The 19744-nt window shown below is 45.7% G+C and overlaps 1 protein-coding gene and 1 long non-coding RNA gene across 16 annotated transcripts in view; one reads left to right on the top strand and one right to left on the bottom strand.

Moving 5' to 3' along the window:
• The window catches only part of NPAS2 (neuronal PAS domain protein 2), a 173975-nt gene extending 165469 nt beyond the window's left edge, over positions 1-8506 (bottom strand). For 7 of the 15 annotated variants that reach the window (XM_078348808.1, XM_035271765.3, XM_078348804.1 and 4 more), the window contains exon 1: positions 6786-7061. Coding sequence is in view for 3 of the 15 variants with exons in the window: in XM_035271763.3 (XP_035127654.3) it covers positions 7301-7506 (206 nt within the window). In the remaining 12 variants the exon portion in view is untranslated. Of the gene's footprint in view, positions 1-1812; positions 4481-5993; positions 6188-6785; positions 7062-7300; positions 7693-8037 lie in introns of those variants that run through there. The other 8 variants (XM_078348802.1, XM_078348801.1, XM_078348806.1 and 5 more) reach the window with 5 other exon arrangements.
• LOC144579227 (uncharacterized) overlaps positions 6606-19744 on the top strand; it is a 28972-nt gene continuing 15833 nt past the window's right edge. Inside the window, exon 1 of the long non-coding RNA XR_013526336.1 lies at positions 6606-6709. This is a non-coding gene — a long non-coding RNA (uncharacterized LOC144579227). The remainder of the gene's footprint in view (positions 6710-19744) is intronic.

Here is a 19744-nt window from a genome sequence, read left to right as displayed (position 1 = left end):
TTCTAAAAGCAACAAAGCTTCTTAGAAATAAATGCTTGGGGGCAGCTTACCATCTGACTGGACTGAGAAAGGTCTGGAAGGCCATCTCCTCAGGGTCTCGTTAGAAACATATCACTGGAGGGCTGTGTCTCCTAACACCATTTCCAGGAAATTTTTGGTTTTACTACAAGGTCCATCATATCCACTTAATTTGCATAGACAACCTCTATTTCAAATATTTCCCTTTGCATCTTCACGTACCATTGAAATGCTCCAAAAACAAGTATAATTGACTATTATGTAGCCAATAAAATTATGTTTACATTAAATTTTTAATGTCATGGAAAAATGCTTATGTTCAGGTTAAGACAAACAACCAGAATGGAAAACTATAAAAACTATTATCTCAAACATGTGAAAATGCATTAAAAAGATTTAAAAGCTGGAAAACATCTCATGTTAGTTAAGACATGGAAACAAGGTACCCTTACACACTGTGGGTGAGGCGGTAAATGGGCATAGCTTTTTTAGTCCTCAATTTGGCAGCATCTATCAATATTTCAAACAGATGTGCCTTTACCCAGGAGTCCTAGTAATCCCTGACCTAGAAAATCTTGAAATATACACAAAGATATACAGATAAGGAAGTTAATACAAAAGCTGCAATAGTGAAAAAATGGAAACAAACCCAGCAGATTGTTTATTAATAGGGATGGGTTAAATAAATTATGTCCTATTTGTACTTCTGAATAATACTCCTTAGCCTTTAAAAATAAGGAAGTAGATATGTCATAAAAAATCCATGCCATATTAAGTTGCTAAATAATATACATAAAATGAGTTCTAGTTTTTAAAAGTGTATGCGTGTGTATATGTAAATGCACCAAAAATGACTAGCAGAACATGCCCCATGGTTAACAGTCATTACCTCCTGAGAAGAGTGGAGAGTTATGGGATGCTTTTGGCTACAACAGAAAACCTAGCTCAGCTTGCTTCATCTGGCATTGGTTTCATGATCTCATAAATGTTCGAAAACAGACTCTTCCTTGGGTAATCCGGAAGGTCAAGGGCACCATGGAGACCCCCGTCCCCCTCCCTTCTTCACCTTTGCATTCTTCCACAGGTCAGCTGAGACCCAGCCCAGCCCCTCTGGTGGCTGATGGTTGCCCAGTTTGCAGGCATTATGGCCACACATCACAGTATCCAGCGGAAGGAAAGGGCTGTTTCCTTTCTTGTCTCTTTTAAGACCAGGAAAACCTTCCCAGAAGCCTCCCAGTAGCCCACACTCACATTGTAATGGCTAGAACAGGATCCACATGCTCACCCTGAGCCAGTCACTGGCAAGGGCAGTAGGCCTACCCTCACCAGAGTTTTGTGGCCAATCAGATAAACGTCATAAGGCAGGTGTGGGATGGCAGTCTACTGTACAAAATCCTGTTTCTGCTGGGCAAATAAAATCTGGGGGGATGATTATTGGGTAGGCCACAGGGATGAAGGGAATTTTTTTCTCTCTGCTAGAAATGGTTCTGTGCTATTTGAAAATTTTTACAAGATTATATCCATGTGCTTTTTCAGACAAACTAATATAAAAATATTTTAATGCACCAAATAAACACTAAATGGAAAATGTATCTTGAAACTGTGGGGTTTCTTCCTTCTTTTCTATCTTTTCCAAAAATGATGTATTTTTATAAACGAAAAACAGTAATTTTTAAGATGACTTTGAGCTCTTAATATTTTACCACCAAGGGACACAAATATCCTTCATAAAACTGTGCATGTCATTTTTGGCTCAGAAGAGGCTAGAAGAATCATGCTGCTAGGTTCTGTTACCTTGTCACCGGTCTGCCTGTAGATGGGCTTGCATTTTCTGGAAGCCTGGATGATTTTCAGTGGTCTGGGAACATTATCTGCCATGGCCTGCAGCAAAGCAGCGAAGTCCACAAATTGGGTCCTGGGGCCCAACCTCCCACCTTCAGCCCCCACCACTGCTCTCATTTCTGTCCTGGTACTCCCATGCTTGATGCCTTCCTTTCCCTCTCTTGTCTCCACCCTCACCCAGGCCTGCCTTGGCTCCAGGGGTTCCTCTACTTTTCCTTCCCCCTAAACATCAAACTGCCATTATTATCCTTTTAGAACTTGGTTTTCAAGGTTTACTTTTAGGGAGCTAGGAAGGCAAGTGGTAGCAAAGAAATTGCCTTTGCGAATAATAAATAGAATACCAAAATACATTTTTAAAAAGCAGAGTGGGGGCTGGGTGCGGTGGCTCACGCCTGTAATCCCAGCACTTTGGGAGGCCAAGGTGGGCGGATCATGAGGTCAAGAGATCGAGACCATCCTGGCCAACATGGTGAAACCCTGTCTCCACTAAAAATACAAAAATTAGCTGGGCATGGTGGCACACCCCTGTAGTCCCAGCTACTTGGGAGGCTGAGGCAGGAGAATTGATTAAACCCAGGAGGCAGAGGTTGCAGTGAGTGGAGATCACGCCACTGCACTCCAGCCTGGCGACAGAGCGAAACTGTCTCAAAAAAAAAAAAGCAGAGTGACGCCGGTTCAAGTATTTTCAGGGCCACCCAGATGACCCCTCCTAATATCAGGGTGAAGAACACCATTGCCTTGGAATATCCGTCTCTCCTAGATAGCAGAAGGAAGCAATCATCTCAGAGTGTGAAGCATAAAAAGCACCCCAGGTGAATTCCAACATGGCCTGTACTATAGTGGAAAGACCAATTGATGGCTTTGATCCTAGAAAGTGCTCCACCAGGGAACAGACCAATGCCCCTCAAAGGGGAGAGGTGTTTGCCCTCTCCACTATATTTTTAAAGAGCACCTGATTGCCACTAGCAGTCTTGATCAACACAACCTACAGCTTAAGTACCAGGAACAGCTTCAAACAAAAATATCCTAGGAAGGACTTTCAACAAAGCTAAGCAGAAGCCAGGGGACCGCAGGGGAGGGTGGAGATAAGCATGCTCCCAATAATTCCATTTTGCCACTAGTTAACTTCCACAGCTGCCTGCCCTCTGGCTCTAGCCCAGTTCTCCATATTCGGCCTTGGATTTTCTGGTTAACCAAATTGAATCTCTAAATTGATGAACTACATGGAACATATTTTAGTAACCTCGTCCTCCTTGCTTTCCAGCCTCCAGTCTCTTATCAACAGCAATACAAGCAATCACTTTTGTTAGGCCTCATTTGTTAAGCATCATTTGCACTGTTCTTCTGACAAGGAGTCTGAATCTCAGAGAGGTTAAAAATTCCCATAGCTGAGCAGGGAGGCTACCCAGGGTCTGACTTCAAAATCTGCACTGTATTTCCTGCCAAGTCACAAGGCTCTCCATTCAAATATGACTACAGGTCAATGTCAGCAATGAGGAAGCCCTCCCAGCAACTCTCTTTTCCTGGGTCCCTCTCTGGCCACCACCCTGCAGAATGGCATCCCAGAACTTCATTTTCAGTTTCCAATCCGTCTCTCTCCCTGCCACCTCATCTTGTTAGCTCCTCAAGGGCAGGTACAACCCATCTTCTCATTTTTATATCATCTGGGCTCTCTAGGTAGTACATGCTCAGTAAATATGCTGAACTCGATTCAGTGCACCCCAGAACCTTGCCAATGGGCAGCATCTGGCAGCTGTGAGAAATGCAGCTCAGGTCCTCTCCCAGGTGTCCTGAGTGAGAATCTGCATTTGTCAAGGGCCCCAGGTGACTCTCAGGCACTACAATATCCAGCATCCTCTGTCTCCTTATACAGAGTTTTTTCATACCAGTGTAGATCAACACTCTCCTTTCTATTCTGAACCATCAATGGAACTACCCATTGTTTTAAGACTTGCAAAAGTTCAAGTGGTCTCTGGGGAACTTCGCCTTAGAAATGACTTTGCTTAAAATGCCAAGTTGTCTGTAATCTCAGTTAAAGGATTCAAGTGAGAAGCAGTACTGCCTTAGCTAAGGACTGCATTAAAAAATCCCCCTTTTAAACATACACTCATATTTAATACAAGTTTATTTAGTGCTCTGAGATGTTATTAATCATCACCTTGAGATTTAAAATAGAATTAAGTACTCCATTAGCATTCAGAAATTTCTAACCTTTGGATAGCTGAATTATTATTCAGCTCATTTCCCACACCTATTTACTGAGCATCTATTCTGAACAATGACCCATCGGGATGAGACGCTGTGGGGAATATGAAATGTGACAGTCCCTGACCTCCCATCTTTGCTACAAATAGAATGAGGATCAGGAACACGCTAATCAAACATTTCTGTAAGCAAACAATGCACCAAGCACCATATCCACTATTTAAATGTGAAACTCAATTAGATGCTTGCTATGATGCAGCCAATTAAACCATTGGCATAAAGCAGCCTAGAATACTGAGTCACTGGGTTATTTTCAACACCTCAAAATCTGACCTCTCTTGGGAAAGAGGAGTCACACGGTGCATGGAATTAGCACAGGACAGTGTCGAGATCACATTGGGAGAACTGATGATTCCTGTAAAGAACAAAACACATGCTTGCTTTAAAAATTAAGAAAAAAGACTTAGCCCTTTGGGTTCTTAAGGTTCAAAATCAAGACTCTAAAAAAAGTGAACATATAAAGATCGTGACATTAAAAAGTATATTCATGTCTTATTATTTTAATGTGAAGAACTTAACTTTCAGTCTTTAACCTAAGAATAAGTGTGGGTGTTGAGTGAGCTATAAAGATCACCAAGAGTTAAGAAAGATTGTTTAAAAAAATAAGGTGATGGCACACATCAGGTGACGTGTGTTATCTTTGACCATTTTCATTATTAAACAGCCAGAAATTTTGTTAAAGGGTCCAAACGTTTTAAGATAACCAAATGAACTTAAAAACAATTGTTGCTTCCTACATAAAGATCAATTCTTTAGTCACCATCTGAACACTCTCTCATCAGACCACTAATTAGTGAAGGCTCACTTGGTTCTTTTTGGCTTGTTTAACTCTTTGGGGGGGATAACATTTTATTAATAACGTATTTCCTCTACAATGTACTCCTTTCTTTCACCTCCACAGGAGCCCCTCTGAGAAGCAGTGAGAATAAAACCGATTCTACATTTATGCACAGTGGGACAGATCAGCAAATAAATAGAGGCATCGATTTCAAAGAAGAAAATGGCTAAAAGCAGCGCATTTACAATTCTTCTAAGCCATACTCCACATCTCTCTGTGAGATGGAAGATAATTACCGAATGTCTTTATGTTGCACACTTTATTTTTAACTAAATCTTTAAGTAGACTGCTGAGAGATACCAATACTTCTTTCTACTGGCCCTGCTTTAGCTCTGTAATGAAACACTGATTTTTTGCTTTTGTAAGATAGTGGCGCAGGTCAGGATAACTCTTTTAAACATTACACTGTTTATTTGGGGGTTATTTTTGGCAAACTTTTTCCTTTAAGGACATCTTAGTGGCAGAAAGATGGAGCTAGAGTGTGCGTTTGAATATGAACGGTGCCCCCAAGGAGGGCAGCTCTATGTTTAATGCAAGCCATAATTAGTTGGTCAATTCACTGATGGGGACCAAGTTACAGTGAGCGAGACAGAGGTGTTGGCAGAGCTGTCTTGCTGGGAACTATTTTAGAGCTAATTACCTGGGAAGTCCAAACAGAAAAAACCTTCCTATTAAGAAAAATAAGGTTTGGGTTCTAAATGATCATGACGGTTTAGCTCATCTCTGCTGATTAAGTTAATTTAATAAGTACTCAATGTTTTACCTATGAGAAAACAGTCTAACCACTTTAATGAAGTTGGGTGGATGCCAAAGCAGCGGGTAAAAACGAAACTCCCCTCCGGGACCCTCCTGAACACCTGTTGAACTCCACATCTTCTAACTTTCCGTACTAAAGCCTCCCGGATACAACCTCGGGAGTGTTTAGACTTCGTGGAAGTGCGTGTGTATATTCAAGGTTTCCATCTTGCTTAATCAACAAAACTAGTTACTAATTATTTATGAATCACAGGGCTGAAACAAACTTTCTTACCTTGAGCAATTAAGGAGTGGCAAGCAGAGGAGCGGGCTGGTTTTGAATTTAGCCCTGTGGTATCTGTCCCTTCCCTGGTTACGGACCTGCCCAGCTCTTCAGAAAGGTCAAAGGTGCGTCCTTCCTCGGCTGGGAAGGGGGCCATCTCTCAACAAAACGACAAGGAGACATCCAACCTGGGGAGCTCCCGAGGGCTGCAAGCGACGCGAGGAACCAGGTTGCAGGCTCTCTGCGCGCACTGGGGTTGGGGGCGCCAACTCCGCACCCAATCCCCCCGGAACCAATTCCGACCTAGGGACTCCGAGAGACCGCGGGCCCTAGGACGCGCACGCCGCGCTCTCCAGGGGTCCAGGACGCCTGACGTTTCGGGGGGTCGCGCGATGGGGCTCGAAGAGAACAGCGGGCAATCCCTAAAGCTGCTGCCCTAGGGCACGATCACTATCCACCCCGTCGGACACCCCGAGGACCCCCAAATTCCGAGGCTCGGTGCCCAGTCCTCTGCCTTCTGCGTCGAAACACGCCCGGAACCCAGCGGCCCAGCGGTTGCTACCGTCCTGCATGATGCGAAGCCCCACGCGGCCTGTGGGTGGTGGTGGGGGAACCCACCTCTCCGCGATCCCGCGTCCGGGTTCCCGGCGCCGCGCAGCCTCGCGCCAGAGCACCCCTGGCTCCTGAGCGCCCCTCCGCCCCCGTGCGTCCTCCACGCCGGCGAGCAGGTGACCGAGTCCTGAGACCCCGCGCGCACATACTCCCCACCCCGGGGCCCCCGCGCCCACAGGCGCGGCCCCTTACCTAGGAGCGGGCCGGAGCGGCCCCGTGGGGCCGGGCGCGGACTGGGCCAGGGAGACGCTCCTCCCGCCGCCGCTGGGAGCCTAGGCGGCGAGCCGGCGCTGCGAGCTCCTCCCGGGCGGCGGCGGGAGGCGCTGCTCTAGCTGCTGCCGCCGCCGCCGCCGCCGCCGCGGCTGTGGGTTTCCTAGCTCCGCGGCCGCCGCTCCTGGGCCGTAGCCGCGCGGGTCCCTAGGCTCCTGCGGGAGGCCGGCTGCTCGCGCGGCAAACTCTTCCGCACGCAGAGCCGGCGGGGAGAGCCGCCTCCGCCTCTGCCTCCACCCCAGCCTCCTCCCTCCGCCCTCCTCCCTCTCCACCTCCCCTTCTCCCCCTCCTCCCCCCCTCCTCCTCCCCCTCCTCCTCCCCCTCCTTCTCCTTCCCTCGCCTGCCTCCGCCTGCAGGGTCTCTCCTGGCCTCGACCCAGCCTGGGACTTGCCCCCCGCGCGCGCCGCAGGCAGACGGACTCCCAGGCCCCTAGACACCTGGCTTCCATGGGCGGCGCAGACACCCGCGCGTCCCCAGGCCGCCGCCGCCTCTGCTGAGCTGCAAGGGACCCGTGGCGGGGTCGGGCCTGGGGCGCGGGGTCGGGGTTGGGCGCCGGGGCTGGGGGAGGGGGGGGGTTGTGCTTCCTGGAGAGCCGGCCCGGAGGAGGAGCAAGTGGACCAGAGGGTGCCAGTCGAGGTCCCATTAAAGTTGTCACCGGTGGGGGACAAGGAATCTTCCGCCCCCGCCTAGTGCAGACCCTCGCAGTGCGGGCCGCCACCCTGCTATCCCGCGCGGGGGGATGAGGGGGGTCGAACACGCGACTGTCACCCCCTCCACACTATCCTCCAAGGGCAGGACTGCGCGCGGGTCTCGACCCAGGGTACATAGCGCGTCTCTGCGGGGACCACTGAGATTTCTCAGTGAGCGGCGGGGGTGCGGCCCGGGGGCAGCTGGGAGGCGGGGGTCGGAGGAGAGGCGGGGTAAGCGGTGCTCGCAGGACAGCAGCGACTGCTAGGGGGGAATAACCAGTGCCTGTTTTAAGGCGAACGTAGCTGGTCCGGAAAATGGGTCAAGGGTGGAAAGGAACCGGCTAATTGCCCCCCTCCCCGGCAGAGGTACGTGGGGTGTGGGGCTGCGGCCAGGAGCGCGCACTCGGAGCTCCACTCTGCCTCTCCCTCCCCTCCTCCGCTGCCCTCCTCTCCTTTTGCACCATTGCAGGAAATGTTCCACTGACCTACATATTTTTCCAAACATACGTGACCTTTTTTTTTTCCCTCTGTGGGAGGAGACAGGCGAGAATCCAAGAAAAAGAGAAGCTGGAGAGAGGCGCGCGCGAGAAACGGGAGGCTTTTACCAAGGCTCCCGCAAACACCAAGCGGAGGCAGAGGTACAGGAATAGTCCCCAGGAGCCGGGGCTGCTGTTTTATGCCCTTCGGGGCTCTAAGACAGAGCCAGGTGAAAACCGGAGACCGTGTGCCCTGCCGAGGGCCGGAACCGTGGCGGGTTTCCCCTCCACCCGGGCGGCGGCGTTCACAGCGGGGAGGCGCCTCGATGGAAGCCCGGCGGAGGGGAAAGGTCCCCCTGCCCGCCCCCACGAGGTCATCTCTTCTCTGACATCGCTTAGGTGCCTGGCCCGGCGCTGCGCTCTGAGCTCGGCAGCCTTTTCCGGACGTCTCTCCTTCCCCTCGCTCATCCCGGCAAGTAGCCCTGGAAGGAAAGCGCCCCCGCTGGCCTTTTTCTGTCATACTCGATTTTGTGGCCAGAAGGGGTCTCCTAAGGCCTTTGCCCCGAGCGCACCAGACCCTACGGTGGACTGGGGATCGCCCCCGACGCGGTTCCTCTCGCTGTCGTCCTCTCCCTCGAGTTTGAGACGTGCCCTTTCCCGCGCAGACCCCACCAGCAGCGCCTTATTTGGGCATGCAACCCCACACCGTCAATTAGATCAAAACGCTCACACAGAGCTCCTTTTTCCCCCCCTGTAAAGTAGGTCATTCTCTTTATTTCCCACTTGTATTATTTTTGTGTAATTCTCCTCCTGAAAAATAATCAGCTACAAGGAGCTTTGAGTATCCTAAGAGCAGCTGTTATTCTCAGGCTTGCTTCTGACTTGGAGGGCTTTTCAAGAAAGAGGAGGAGGCATTTGCCCGTCATGATTTTGAAGTCCCTCCCTTTCCAAAAGAAGAAACGTTTTTTCCCCAATGTGTTTTATTTTGCTTTGTTTTTCTACCTCGACCTTTTCCTCCAGGCAAGTAGGTTTCACCCTGCCTTTAGAGCGTGGCCATGACTAATATTACTAAAGACTTAAGTTGTGTACTTCTAACCGGTTTTAAAGCAGGATTTAAAGTCACCTCCCTTCCTTTTTTGCTTTGGAAGAGATTCCAACTCCCTTCCCCTACTCCCTTTTGGGAACTTGCTGAACAATCATGAAATGATGTTTCAGGAAACCTGAAATGTCCTGTAATAACTCATCATATAATTCTGCTATGCAAAAGGTATTTTTGCTGTGGTCTCTCTTTCTCTGTTGTCTAGTAGATGCCCCAACTAAATGTGGGTTCTGCCTTCCTAGTCTTGGAGATGATGTGTATATGTTTGTCGTGTTTATTCCAAATTCCATCGCATCTCCTAATATTAAACCCACCCAGGTGGGAAGGATACCTCTAAGATAGGCCACATATCCTATCTGCCCATAAGGCAGAGTGGATTCTGCAGCACAGAAGGCAGTTAAACTAGGCAGTTTCCCCCATGTACAGAAGAGAGCTGCAGAGGAGAGTTGACCCCATGTTCATTCTATGCATTTGAAGGTTCAGTTCCTTTTACTGACATCTGTTGAAGGTTTGCCATGAGTCAGGCTGGGCTTGGCCTGTGAAGGATCAAGGGAACATTAAGGCAGTTTCTGTACACAGAGGGTTTACAATGTTGAGGCAGGCATAAACATGGGCAAAATAGAGCTAGGGCCAGGAAAGCCCTCCAAATCAGAAGTAGATGTCCCATGGGTGCTGAGGAAGGATTCAGGATAAGACGTGGCATTGGTCCTTGGATTTTCCACTAACCAAATAACAAAGCCAAGCTATAATAGATCATAATTCATGCATTATACAAAATGTGCAGCATGGAGCAAAAGAGCCATTTCAAAACTGCATGGCCAGTTATGGGACAGTCTCTCAGGGTCCCAGTCACTGGTCCTTTGAAAGAACATGGCTTTACTAATTGAATGTTGCCTTGATGTATTCAGGAACCCCAGATATTTTTCAAAGAATCAAAATGTATGGAAGGGAGGATCAAAAATTTTTGTGGTTAATTATATTAGTCTTCAGAGAGATCAGTAAAATAATTCAAAGTTCTCACCGTCAAATTGGATAGCCTTTTCCATCATAGAAGTTGAATCTGTGGCATATCCTAATTTAAAATATGGATACATTAAATTTTGAAAACATGTATTGGATGACTATGGGTGCTCATTTATGGTATTACATAAGGGCAAGAATGTGTGGGCTGCTATATGAATTACAGCACTAGCCCAGGGCTAGGGACTCTTGTTGTGTATATACATTCAGTGACTTCAGCACAAACTTTGGAACAGACTATAAGAACAGGGTTCCATGCCAGATGTTAGCACGGTTTTTCTAGTTAATCACAAGGTGGGAAGGCCCTCTTCTTTCATGTAAATGCCCAGAAGCCCATTTTTGGATTCTTACCTCTGAGTATCAGTTTTCGCTTCAAAACTCAGAAGAAAAATAAAACACAATATTATACCATGCACTATTGGGTAGAATTACGTTATGCTAGAGAAGAAAATTGTAGTTATCAAGGCAAAGGGAAGTTGGGTCCATATAAACATGAAGAGGCCTTAGAACCCAATTATTGGAAACTAACTCAGAGGCCAAGGCTTATGAAGAGTGCCTTTGAAAGAAAGACGGAGGAACACTTATCAAATATCAATGTTAGGCTGGACACAGTGGCTCATGCCTGCAATCCCCAGCACTTTGGGTGGCTGAGGTGGGCAAATTGCTTGAGCTCAGGAGTTTGAGACCAGCCTGGGCAACATGGTGAAACCCCATTTCTACAAGAAAACAAAAAAAGAGCAAATATCAAGGTTAGCACCTTGATGTGCTGGTTCAGCATAAGCTTCATAAAATGGAACAGTGCAGGAGGCAGCAGGCTCTCGCCCTCCTGACTGGGCCTAGGATGCCACCAGGAGACAATCAACGCCTTGTGCAGCCTGCCTGGTAGAGTTAAGACTTGAGTTGGCTTTTGTGCCTATTAGACCATGTGGTTGGCAAATTAAAAGAATGAAGTAAATTTCCTTACAAAGATGTGTGGAGGAGCCAGGGAGGAAAACTGGGCTGGAGGAGTCTGGAGGCGATAAAGCCTTAGCACAAACACATACATACACACAGATCTGAAAAAGAGATGAGATTATTGCCAATACAGGCACTTGAGAATAATATTTCCTTATGCTTAAGCCCCCCTGAGGAACTGTACATTTTCTCTAACAATAAAGTGTGATTTTAGATCCTATCTACTTCGAAGAGGATTTTTATAAATAGATATTATTTAAAAATAATAATAAATTAAAAAAATAGACATTATTGTTTTGAGCAGCTTTTGGCTCTAAAAAACTGAGAGGTAATACAGAAAGGTCCCATACGCTCCCCATGCACAGTCTCCCTCACTATCAGCATCTCCTCGCTGAGTAGTAAGTTTATTATATACATTGACATATCATAACCACCTAGAGTCCATAGCCGACATGAGGACTCACTCTTGGTATATTTGGTCAAAGGTGTCATGACACAAATCCACCATTATAGTATAATACAGAATAGTTCCACTGCCCTAAAAATCCTCTGTTCTCTACCTATTCATCCCTTCCTACCCACTAACTGCTGGCAACCACTGATCTTTTTATTGTCTCCATAGTTTTACCTTCTCTGGAATGTCATGGAGTTGGAATCATATGGTGCATAGCCTGTTCAGATTGGTTCCTTTCAGTTAGTAGTATGCATTTAAGATTCCTTCATGTCTTTTGTGTCTTGATAGCACTTTTTTTAAGGCATTGAATACTATTCCATTGTCTAAATAAGAGAATTTTTAAATGATATTTTACTTAATGTTTTCAGTAATAAAAGGTGACATTTATAATACTTATGTGCCAGGTATTTACATTACCTCATTTCATCTTCATAAGGTCCCGTACAAAAGTGTTTATTCTCAGTTGGCAGATTAGGAATCTGTCTTACAGGCTCAAGGTGCCCTCAGTCCCTTGGCAAATGCAAGGCAGAGAAGGACTTGAATCTGACTCTGATGATTGCCAAGCCCGGGCTTTCTCCCACCCAGCCCAGCACATCACCACATCTGATGCCAACACAAAGATATTCATGGCATCATTCACTCCCTATGAGATCTTGCTGGGTAACGAACTGATACCAAAGCAGTGTTACACACTTCTTGTCCCTGTTTTCTTTCATCCTCTCCTCAATGCATCAGTTACTCCATTCTTAAAGCAGCTGTCTTCCACGTGCTTGAAATAGAGTTCCAGGATGAAGGACTGAGTTGTCAAAAGAGCAACACTAGGTCCTGATAGTTCACAGAAAGAAATGAAGTCAGTGGGTCGATACATGGGTTATTGGCATGCTGGCATCTCACCAAAGGCACTGTTTGGATTTTGGCAACAGACTGGATGGGAGTGTTCTTTTGTAAACACATGCAATTTTCAAACCAGTTCAGGGCCTCAGGTTGGGAAAGGATGCAGTGTTTTCTTATTAAATGAAAAGTTTGAGGGCACGTCAAGGCTGCTCCTCTTGGCACAAGAACGTGGGACCAGTGCAGGTCAGCCCAAGGCAGGGGCTTTGCTCAGCTGGTACCTCTGGTCATCCTACTGGTTAAAGTAGTAGCTGGGGATGTAGCCTTTCTCACTGGAACAGGGACATTTTCTCAATGCTTGGCTAAAATTGTGAGTGCTCCAAGGAGGCATTTAAATGACCCCATCCTATAGCCAAACAGCCATCACAAGGGAACCTATGGAATGCAAAAGGGACACCAATTTCAGAACATGTAGAAAATAGAATGAAGGAAAGTCTTTTGTGTACCAGGGTGCTGGGAGTTGTGGGGGGAGGAAGGTGCGAGGGCAGCAAATGTGGGGGAACTGTAAATGTACCAGAAGGATGGGAGGTGTTGTTTAGTTCCTGCAGTTAGCTGAGAGGATTTCAGAAGTCACTGTGGAGTTGGAACTAGAGTACATTGAATGTAGAAAAATCCGCTTCAGCTCTTTCAGGTGTTTGTCCTGGTCTTCCTTCGTGCAGGCTCAAACAAACTGTTGAGATTTGCACTTTTCTAACAAGTGCAAGGAACACCCTTTAAGAACAGGGCAGAGAAACAGCTGTATGGAGGCTCAGGCAGCCATCGACTTCAGTTGCTCTCAGCACCTGCATGTTTAACTCAACTACGAAGAGATAACTTAATGTGTTTGCACACGTCTGTTTGTAAAAGCACATACACGCCAAATGGGCATTTCCAGTCAATTTCCTAGTTTAGCTTCCATCTCTGTCTCATTTAAAAATTCTCTGACTTCCGTGCAATGCTGTTTGTTCAGTTTCTACACTAACAGATACATAAGCTGCAATATACTTTGCCCAGGAAGAACATCTAGTGATATGAAATTCATTACACATAGTTCACTTGAAGTGAAAGCTAATTATAGAACAATGTTCTCTAAGGAGCTATTTATAGCCCCTCCCAAGTAGGCGGCAGACAACGCATTTCCTGTATGGGTAAGCATTATTTTATTAGTATGTTTTCTTGCAAGACTTTGGTGAGAAAAATGCTTTTCTCAATGGCCCCAGTCGAGCACTTGTGTTGACAGTGAACACGATTCCATGATAAAGACAACCTCATGTTATCTTTTTAATGCACATTTGCTATTACATGTTGCTTCAGATTTCTTCTTTTCCAGTCAAATGGAGGCTTTAAAAGACAACTTTTATTAGGGCAACTAGGCTTGATTGTATTTTTACATTCCAGAAATTGGTAATTGAAGTCACCTTTCATTTCTATGAGTGAGTTCCAGATGCTTCAGGGTGCCTATATCCGGGTCAGTTATTAGTGCTTTTATTTAAAGACTTTTCACTTGAGAATTTAAAATGCCAGTGAGTAGCATTTTGTTTTCTTGATCCTTCACAATTCAGAGTAGTGGTTTTCAAAGTATGTCCTTTGGAAGAACAGCATCAGCATCACCTGTGAACTTGTTAGAAATGCAAATTTAGAAGCACCACCTTAGACCTGCCTGGGACCTGAAACTCTGGGGAGCCAGCACAGCAATCTGTGTCAATCAGCCTTTCAGGAGATTCTAATACATATGAAGTTCATTCGAGGTCCACTGGTTTATTCAGTTGATGATGAGGCTAGTGGGGGGGTTATTCCAACTCTCTTATGGTTTGCACTATTTGGATTGATCTTCCTGTGCCAGGCCCTGGGCTAAGAGCATTAACTTATTTAATCTTCACACCTATCCCCTGAGGGCAATTTTCTTATTATCCCATTTAACGGATGATGGAATGGAGGCCTAGGGGTGTGAAGTTACTTGCATAAGGCAACATGGTTGGCAGGGAGCAGAGGCAGGTTTGATACAAGGGCCTCTCTGCCACCCACACCTGTGCTTTGAGCAGCCTATAGTTATGCTAGCATTAGGGGATACTGAGTCAAGTGATTGATAAGAATTTTAAATAAGCCTTCCTCAATTCTTCCCCTCATTTCTCAATTCCCTGGTTCCTTCCCTTTCTCTCAGTGTCTCCTTGTCATTTCTTCTCTCTCTTGCTCTTACTCTCTGTCCCTCCTTCCCTGCTCCATGGACATGGGTGCTTTAACATATGATCGTCCTATCATTGATCTCTTTCTCATTAGCTCCTCATTAGAGGCCAGTTTGGTCAAGTCTAAAACATAATGTTGAACCATGACCTTCTGACTTCAGGGTGTGTGGTGAACCAGTTGGCTTGATGTGGCTCTCAGATAAGGGGAATCTGGCAGGGTGGGATACTGAGTTATAGGCATCCTGAAACTCCCTGTAATGGAACTCCTCCTGTAATGTGCAGGGGATTATGAACCGTAGTGGGCTGTGCCTGTCACAGTGCAAAGCAAGTTCTGTAGGCATTGTTTAAACTCACTGGAGCTGGTAGTCTAAGGGAAATGGCACTATCCTGGGTCTCCAAGTCAAGAAATAGATGTCTGCACTTCTAGATTAACATAAAAATAAAAATATTTGCATAGAACATAGATAACAGGTATAAAACACTAAGGAAATAGAATGAGAGCACAGAAATACACCCTCATATTTATGGTCAATTGATTGACAACAGTACCAAGACAATTCAATGGGGGAAAGAGTAGTCTTTCTTTTCTTTTTTTTTTTTTCTTTTTTTTTTGGCAGAGTCTTGCTGTGTTGGCCAGGCTGGAGTGCAATGGCATGATCTTGGCTCACTGCAACCTCCACCTCCTGAGGGCAAGCAATTCTCCTGCCTCAGCCTCCCTAATCACTGGAATTACACTGGAATTAACCAGCATGCCCTGCTAATTTTTGTATTTTTAGGAGAGATGGGGTTTTACCATGTTGGCCAGGCTGGTCTTGAACTCCCAACCTCAGGTGATCTGCTTGCCTTGGCCTCCCAAAGTGCTGGGATTACAGGCATGGACCACCGCACCCGGCCAAGGGTAGTCTTTCTAACAAACCAATAGTACTGGGACTGGATATCAACACAGAAATAAATGAAGTTGAATCTCTACCTCGCATCATGTTAAAAGATTAACTAAAATGGATCAACTGCATAAATGTAAGAGTTAAAATGGTAACATCGTTAGAAAAAAATGTAGGTGGTAAATCATCATGACCTTGAATTTGGCAAAGGATTCTACAATTGGCAAAGGACTCTTGTATAACACCTAAAGCACGAGCCACCAAAGAAAAAGATACATTAGACTTCATCAGAAGTAACAACTTGTGATGATACTATCAGGAAAGTGTCAAGACAACCCATGAAGTGGGAGCAAATCATATATCTGGTAAGGGACTTGTATCTGCAATTATAAAAAAACTCATAACTCAGTAATGAAAGGCAAAGAATCTAATTTTAAAATGGACAAAAGATCTGATAGACTTACCTATAGAGTATAGGAAGTATACACTTGGCCAAAAAGCACATAGAAATTTGCTCAACATTATGAATCATTAAGGAGTGTGAATTAAAACCACAATGAGATACCACTTCACATTCATTAGGTTGGCTATAAATAAATGCATTTAAAAAATGGAAAAAGAAACAAATTTAAAAAATGGAAAAATTTTAAAAATTGGAAAAAGTGTTGGTGAGGCTGTGGAGAAATTGAAACCCTCATGCACTGCTGGTAGGAATGTAAAATGGTGCAGACACTTGGAAAACCACAGGGCAGCTCTTCAAAAGGTTGAACATAGAGTTACCATGTGATTAGGCAATTCCAGTCCTAGATATGTACCCAAAAGAAATGAAAACCAATGTCCACACAAAAACTTGTACATGAGTGTTCGTAACAGTATTATTCGTAATAGCCAAAAATTGGAAACAACCCAAATGTCTGTCAGTTGATGAATGGATAAACAAAATATGGCATATCTATACATTAACTATTATTTGGTCATAAAAAGGAATGAAGTACTGATAACGTGCCATCACATGAATGGGTCTTGAAAACGTTAAGCTAAGTGAAAGAAGGCAGTCACAAAAGAAGACAAAGTCAAGAACTGAGGATTCCTTTTATATGAAAGTATCGAGTAGGCAAATCTGAAAAACAGGAAGTAGATTTTTGTTGCCTATTTCTGGAGTCATAAGGGCTTGGAATGTGATGGATAAAGGGTATAGGGCTTTAGGGGGTAATGAAAATGTCCCACAATTGATTGTGGTGAAGGTTGTATGACTGTGAATACACTGAAAACCATTGGGTGGTACATTTTACAAGGGTTAATTGGTATTATGTGAGTTATGTCTGAATAAAGTTATTAACAGAAAAATGAAAAATATCACCAGCTCTTCCTTCTCGAAGCCTTGTTCATCCTTCCAACGTCATGCTTCCTTCACGCCCAGGCCTGACCTATGTTTCTCCTCCTCCTCATTGCACTCCCTCCTTCTTCTTTTGCTTCTTCCTGCTGCCCCATAAGTGAGCACGTCTCCAGGGTTCTATCTTTAGTCTCTTACTCTTCTCTTTCTCTCTGGGGAGAGCCCAGCCCTGTGGTTCTTGTTCCAAAGTCTCTCTCATCTGTACCTCTGATCCTGACAGCTTCTCTCAGCTCTACTCCCACACTCCCAACTGCCTGCTGATATTTCCATTTGGACGTCTCCAACTTAGCTTGTCTAACACTACCTCGATTCCTCTTTTTCCCTCTTCTCCCTACCCCAGCTCTTTCTCCCAACCTCGTTAGCCCTATTCCTAGGTTACTTTTCTCCCAGTTATCTGAGCTTAAAGCTGAACTCTGCCTTTAAACTCTCTCCCTCACCTTCTCCCGTTGTTCAGTCACTGGATCCCAGTAGATTCTTGCTTCCACCTCTTGCTTCCACTCAGCTCTTCCTTCCCATTCCCACTGTCTCTGTCTTCTGCAGTTTAGCCCTAATAAGGAATATTCGCTAACCTTCTTACTGGCCATAGTAACTTCAGAATATGAATCATGGAAGAAAAAGGATGTAGACTTGCAGCTGAAGGGAGGGCTGCAAAATTCCTGCTGTGACCTCCATGCTGGATGTTTTCCAAGAAAGTTGCACAAAAGAAGAGAAAACCCAAGGGCCTGGAGAGAAGCCTGTTAGTTCAAGAAGCAGGCTGTCTTGGGAAAATGGAAAGATGTGCAAGGAGTGGTTCAGAGAGCCCCATTAACAGGCCTGATACTGAGCCAGCGTACACTAGCACTACTCTACTGGTGGTTAACATGCTGAAATATTTAGTACTGGTTGCTAACCAGCCACCAGCGTGAACCCCCAATGGTCCCCCACCTTCCTGCTGTTCCTGTAGGGCTCCCTGAAACTCCCCACCACATGGCAATCAGAGGCCCAGGGCCCTATGGATGGCTGTACTGTGGCATCTCTGACTCTAGGATGCCACAGTGGCTTCTCCACTGGCTTCTCCAGTGGCTATCAAATCAAATCTACACTCCTTGGCATTCTTGGGTTGGCATTCTGGGGCATCCATCTTTTTGTTTGAGACAGTCTCGCTCTGTCGCCCAGGCTGGAGTGCAGTGGTGTGATCTTAGCTCACTGCAGCCTCCATGACCCGGGTTCCAGTGATTCTTCTGCCTCATCCTCCCTAGTAGCTGGGACTACAGACATGCACCACTACTTCCAGCTAATTTTTAAAAATATTTTGAGTAGAAATGGGGTTTTACCATGTTGGCCGGGCTGGTCTCGAACCGCTGACCTCCAGTGATCTGCCTGCCTTGACCTCCCAAAGTGCTGGGATTACAGGTGTGAGCTGCCACACCCAGCCCTTGGGGTCCATCCTAATCCAGCCATAACCCAGTTTTCTGGTCTATCTTCCACTCCTCCCTACAGTGCGGTCCCTGGACAGTATGGACTTGTGCTCTCCCAGCACCGCGTCCTTGCATTTGCCTTTCTCCTCTTCTCAGTCTGCTGAAACTCCTCCTGTCCCTTGAGGTCTTGATCATGTGCTACCACTTCCAAGACGTTGTCACTGAGTCCTGTCAGAAGTAGCCTTTCTTCCTCATGGCGGACATATGTATACATATATACATATGTAATATTCTAGTATGTATTTTTATGTCCATGTTTATGGTCAAGTGCATAAACATTGTTCTATCAGTTAAGATTGTTTTCCATATAGAAAAAGAACTCTGCTTCCAGGGTTCGGGGCTCAGATGCCCCTCTACCTGCCACACTTAGGAATCTGGTCAGTTCATCCCAGCCTCCTGGCTGGAAGTTCTGTCCAATCTGTGAGCCATTGGCTCCCAGATGAGTGGCACCAGCCTTAAATACCCCATTGCCTACTTGGCAAAGTAAACTTCCTAAGTCCTCACTTAGGCAGTGGGAGAATGGCGTCCAACATATGCAGAATTCACAGCTTTTCCCTGCTATACTTCATACTTAAATGTCTTCTCTTAATTTAAACTTCGTGTGCTTTGAGTTGTAAGCTCTAGTGTGTCTGTAAGCAAAATATTTTAACAGCTTCCATTTTTAATTTTTATTTTATTTATTCATTTTTAAAATTTTTATAGATTTAGAGAGTACAAGTACCGCATGTATTGCATAGCAGTAAATCTGTTTTTTGGCAAAAAAAAAAGTTGTGACAGTTCTAGCTTTCTTGAACTGGTGAGCAGAAAGGACATTTCACATACAAAGTCAATGTCCAGTTGAAATAAGAGGGAATAAAATTGCAGTGCGCTATCAGGGGCTTACAAGTGGATGAGAACTTACATTTGATATCCTAGATCCCAGCTGAGAGCTTGAGAGTTGGTTCTATTCCAGTTACCTCTCCTGGCATTCTCAGGGTTAGAGCATGTTCCTGGCTGCCCTTCCTCCCCTCTGTGGTGCAGACTCACAGACTTAAGTCCAGCACACAGGGATATTTGGTTGTATGATGTTGACCTGGAGGCAGTTTTAAGAAGATTTGAGTTCTTGCTATGTCCCAGGTGCTGTACATGTTGACACTTAATGCTCACAACCACCTGCTCAGGCCGATATTTCCCTCTTTAGCTGAGGAGGAAACTGCAGCTCACGGAGATTCAGTGATGTTCCGGGCGCCATCCCCCATGTAGGCTGTAAGCCTGGAATGGATGGTGAATTGTTCATGGTGATTATGCACTCAGCCTCCTGTTGAGTTCCTGTCCCTGATTCCATTGCAGAAGCTGCCCTCTCCCGGTCTCCCCACTGATCACCTTCCTCTCACCCTCCTGAGCCCTGGAAGTGCGAGTCTTGATG

Source organism: Callithrix jacchus, chromosome 14, assembly GCF_049354715.1.
Source record: "Callithrix jacchus isolate 240 chromosome 14, calJac240_pri, whole genome shotgun sequence".
Taxonomy (NCBI): Eukaryota; Metazoa; Chordata; class Mammalia; order Primates; family Cebidae; genus Callithrix; species Callithrix jacchus.
This window is presented reverse-complemented; position numbering and strand designations above follow the sequence as displayed.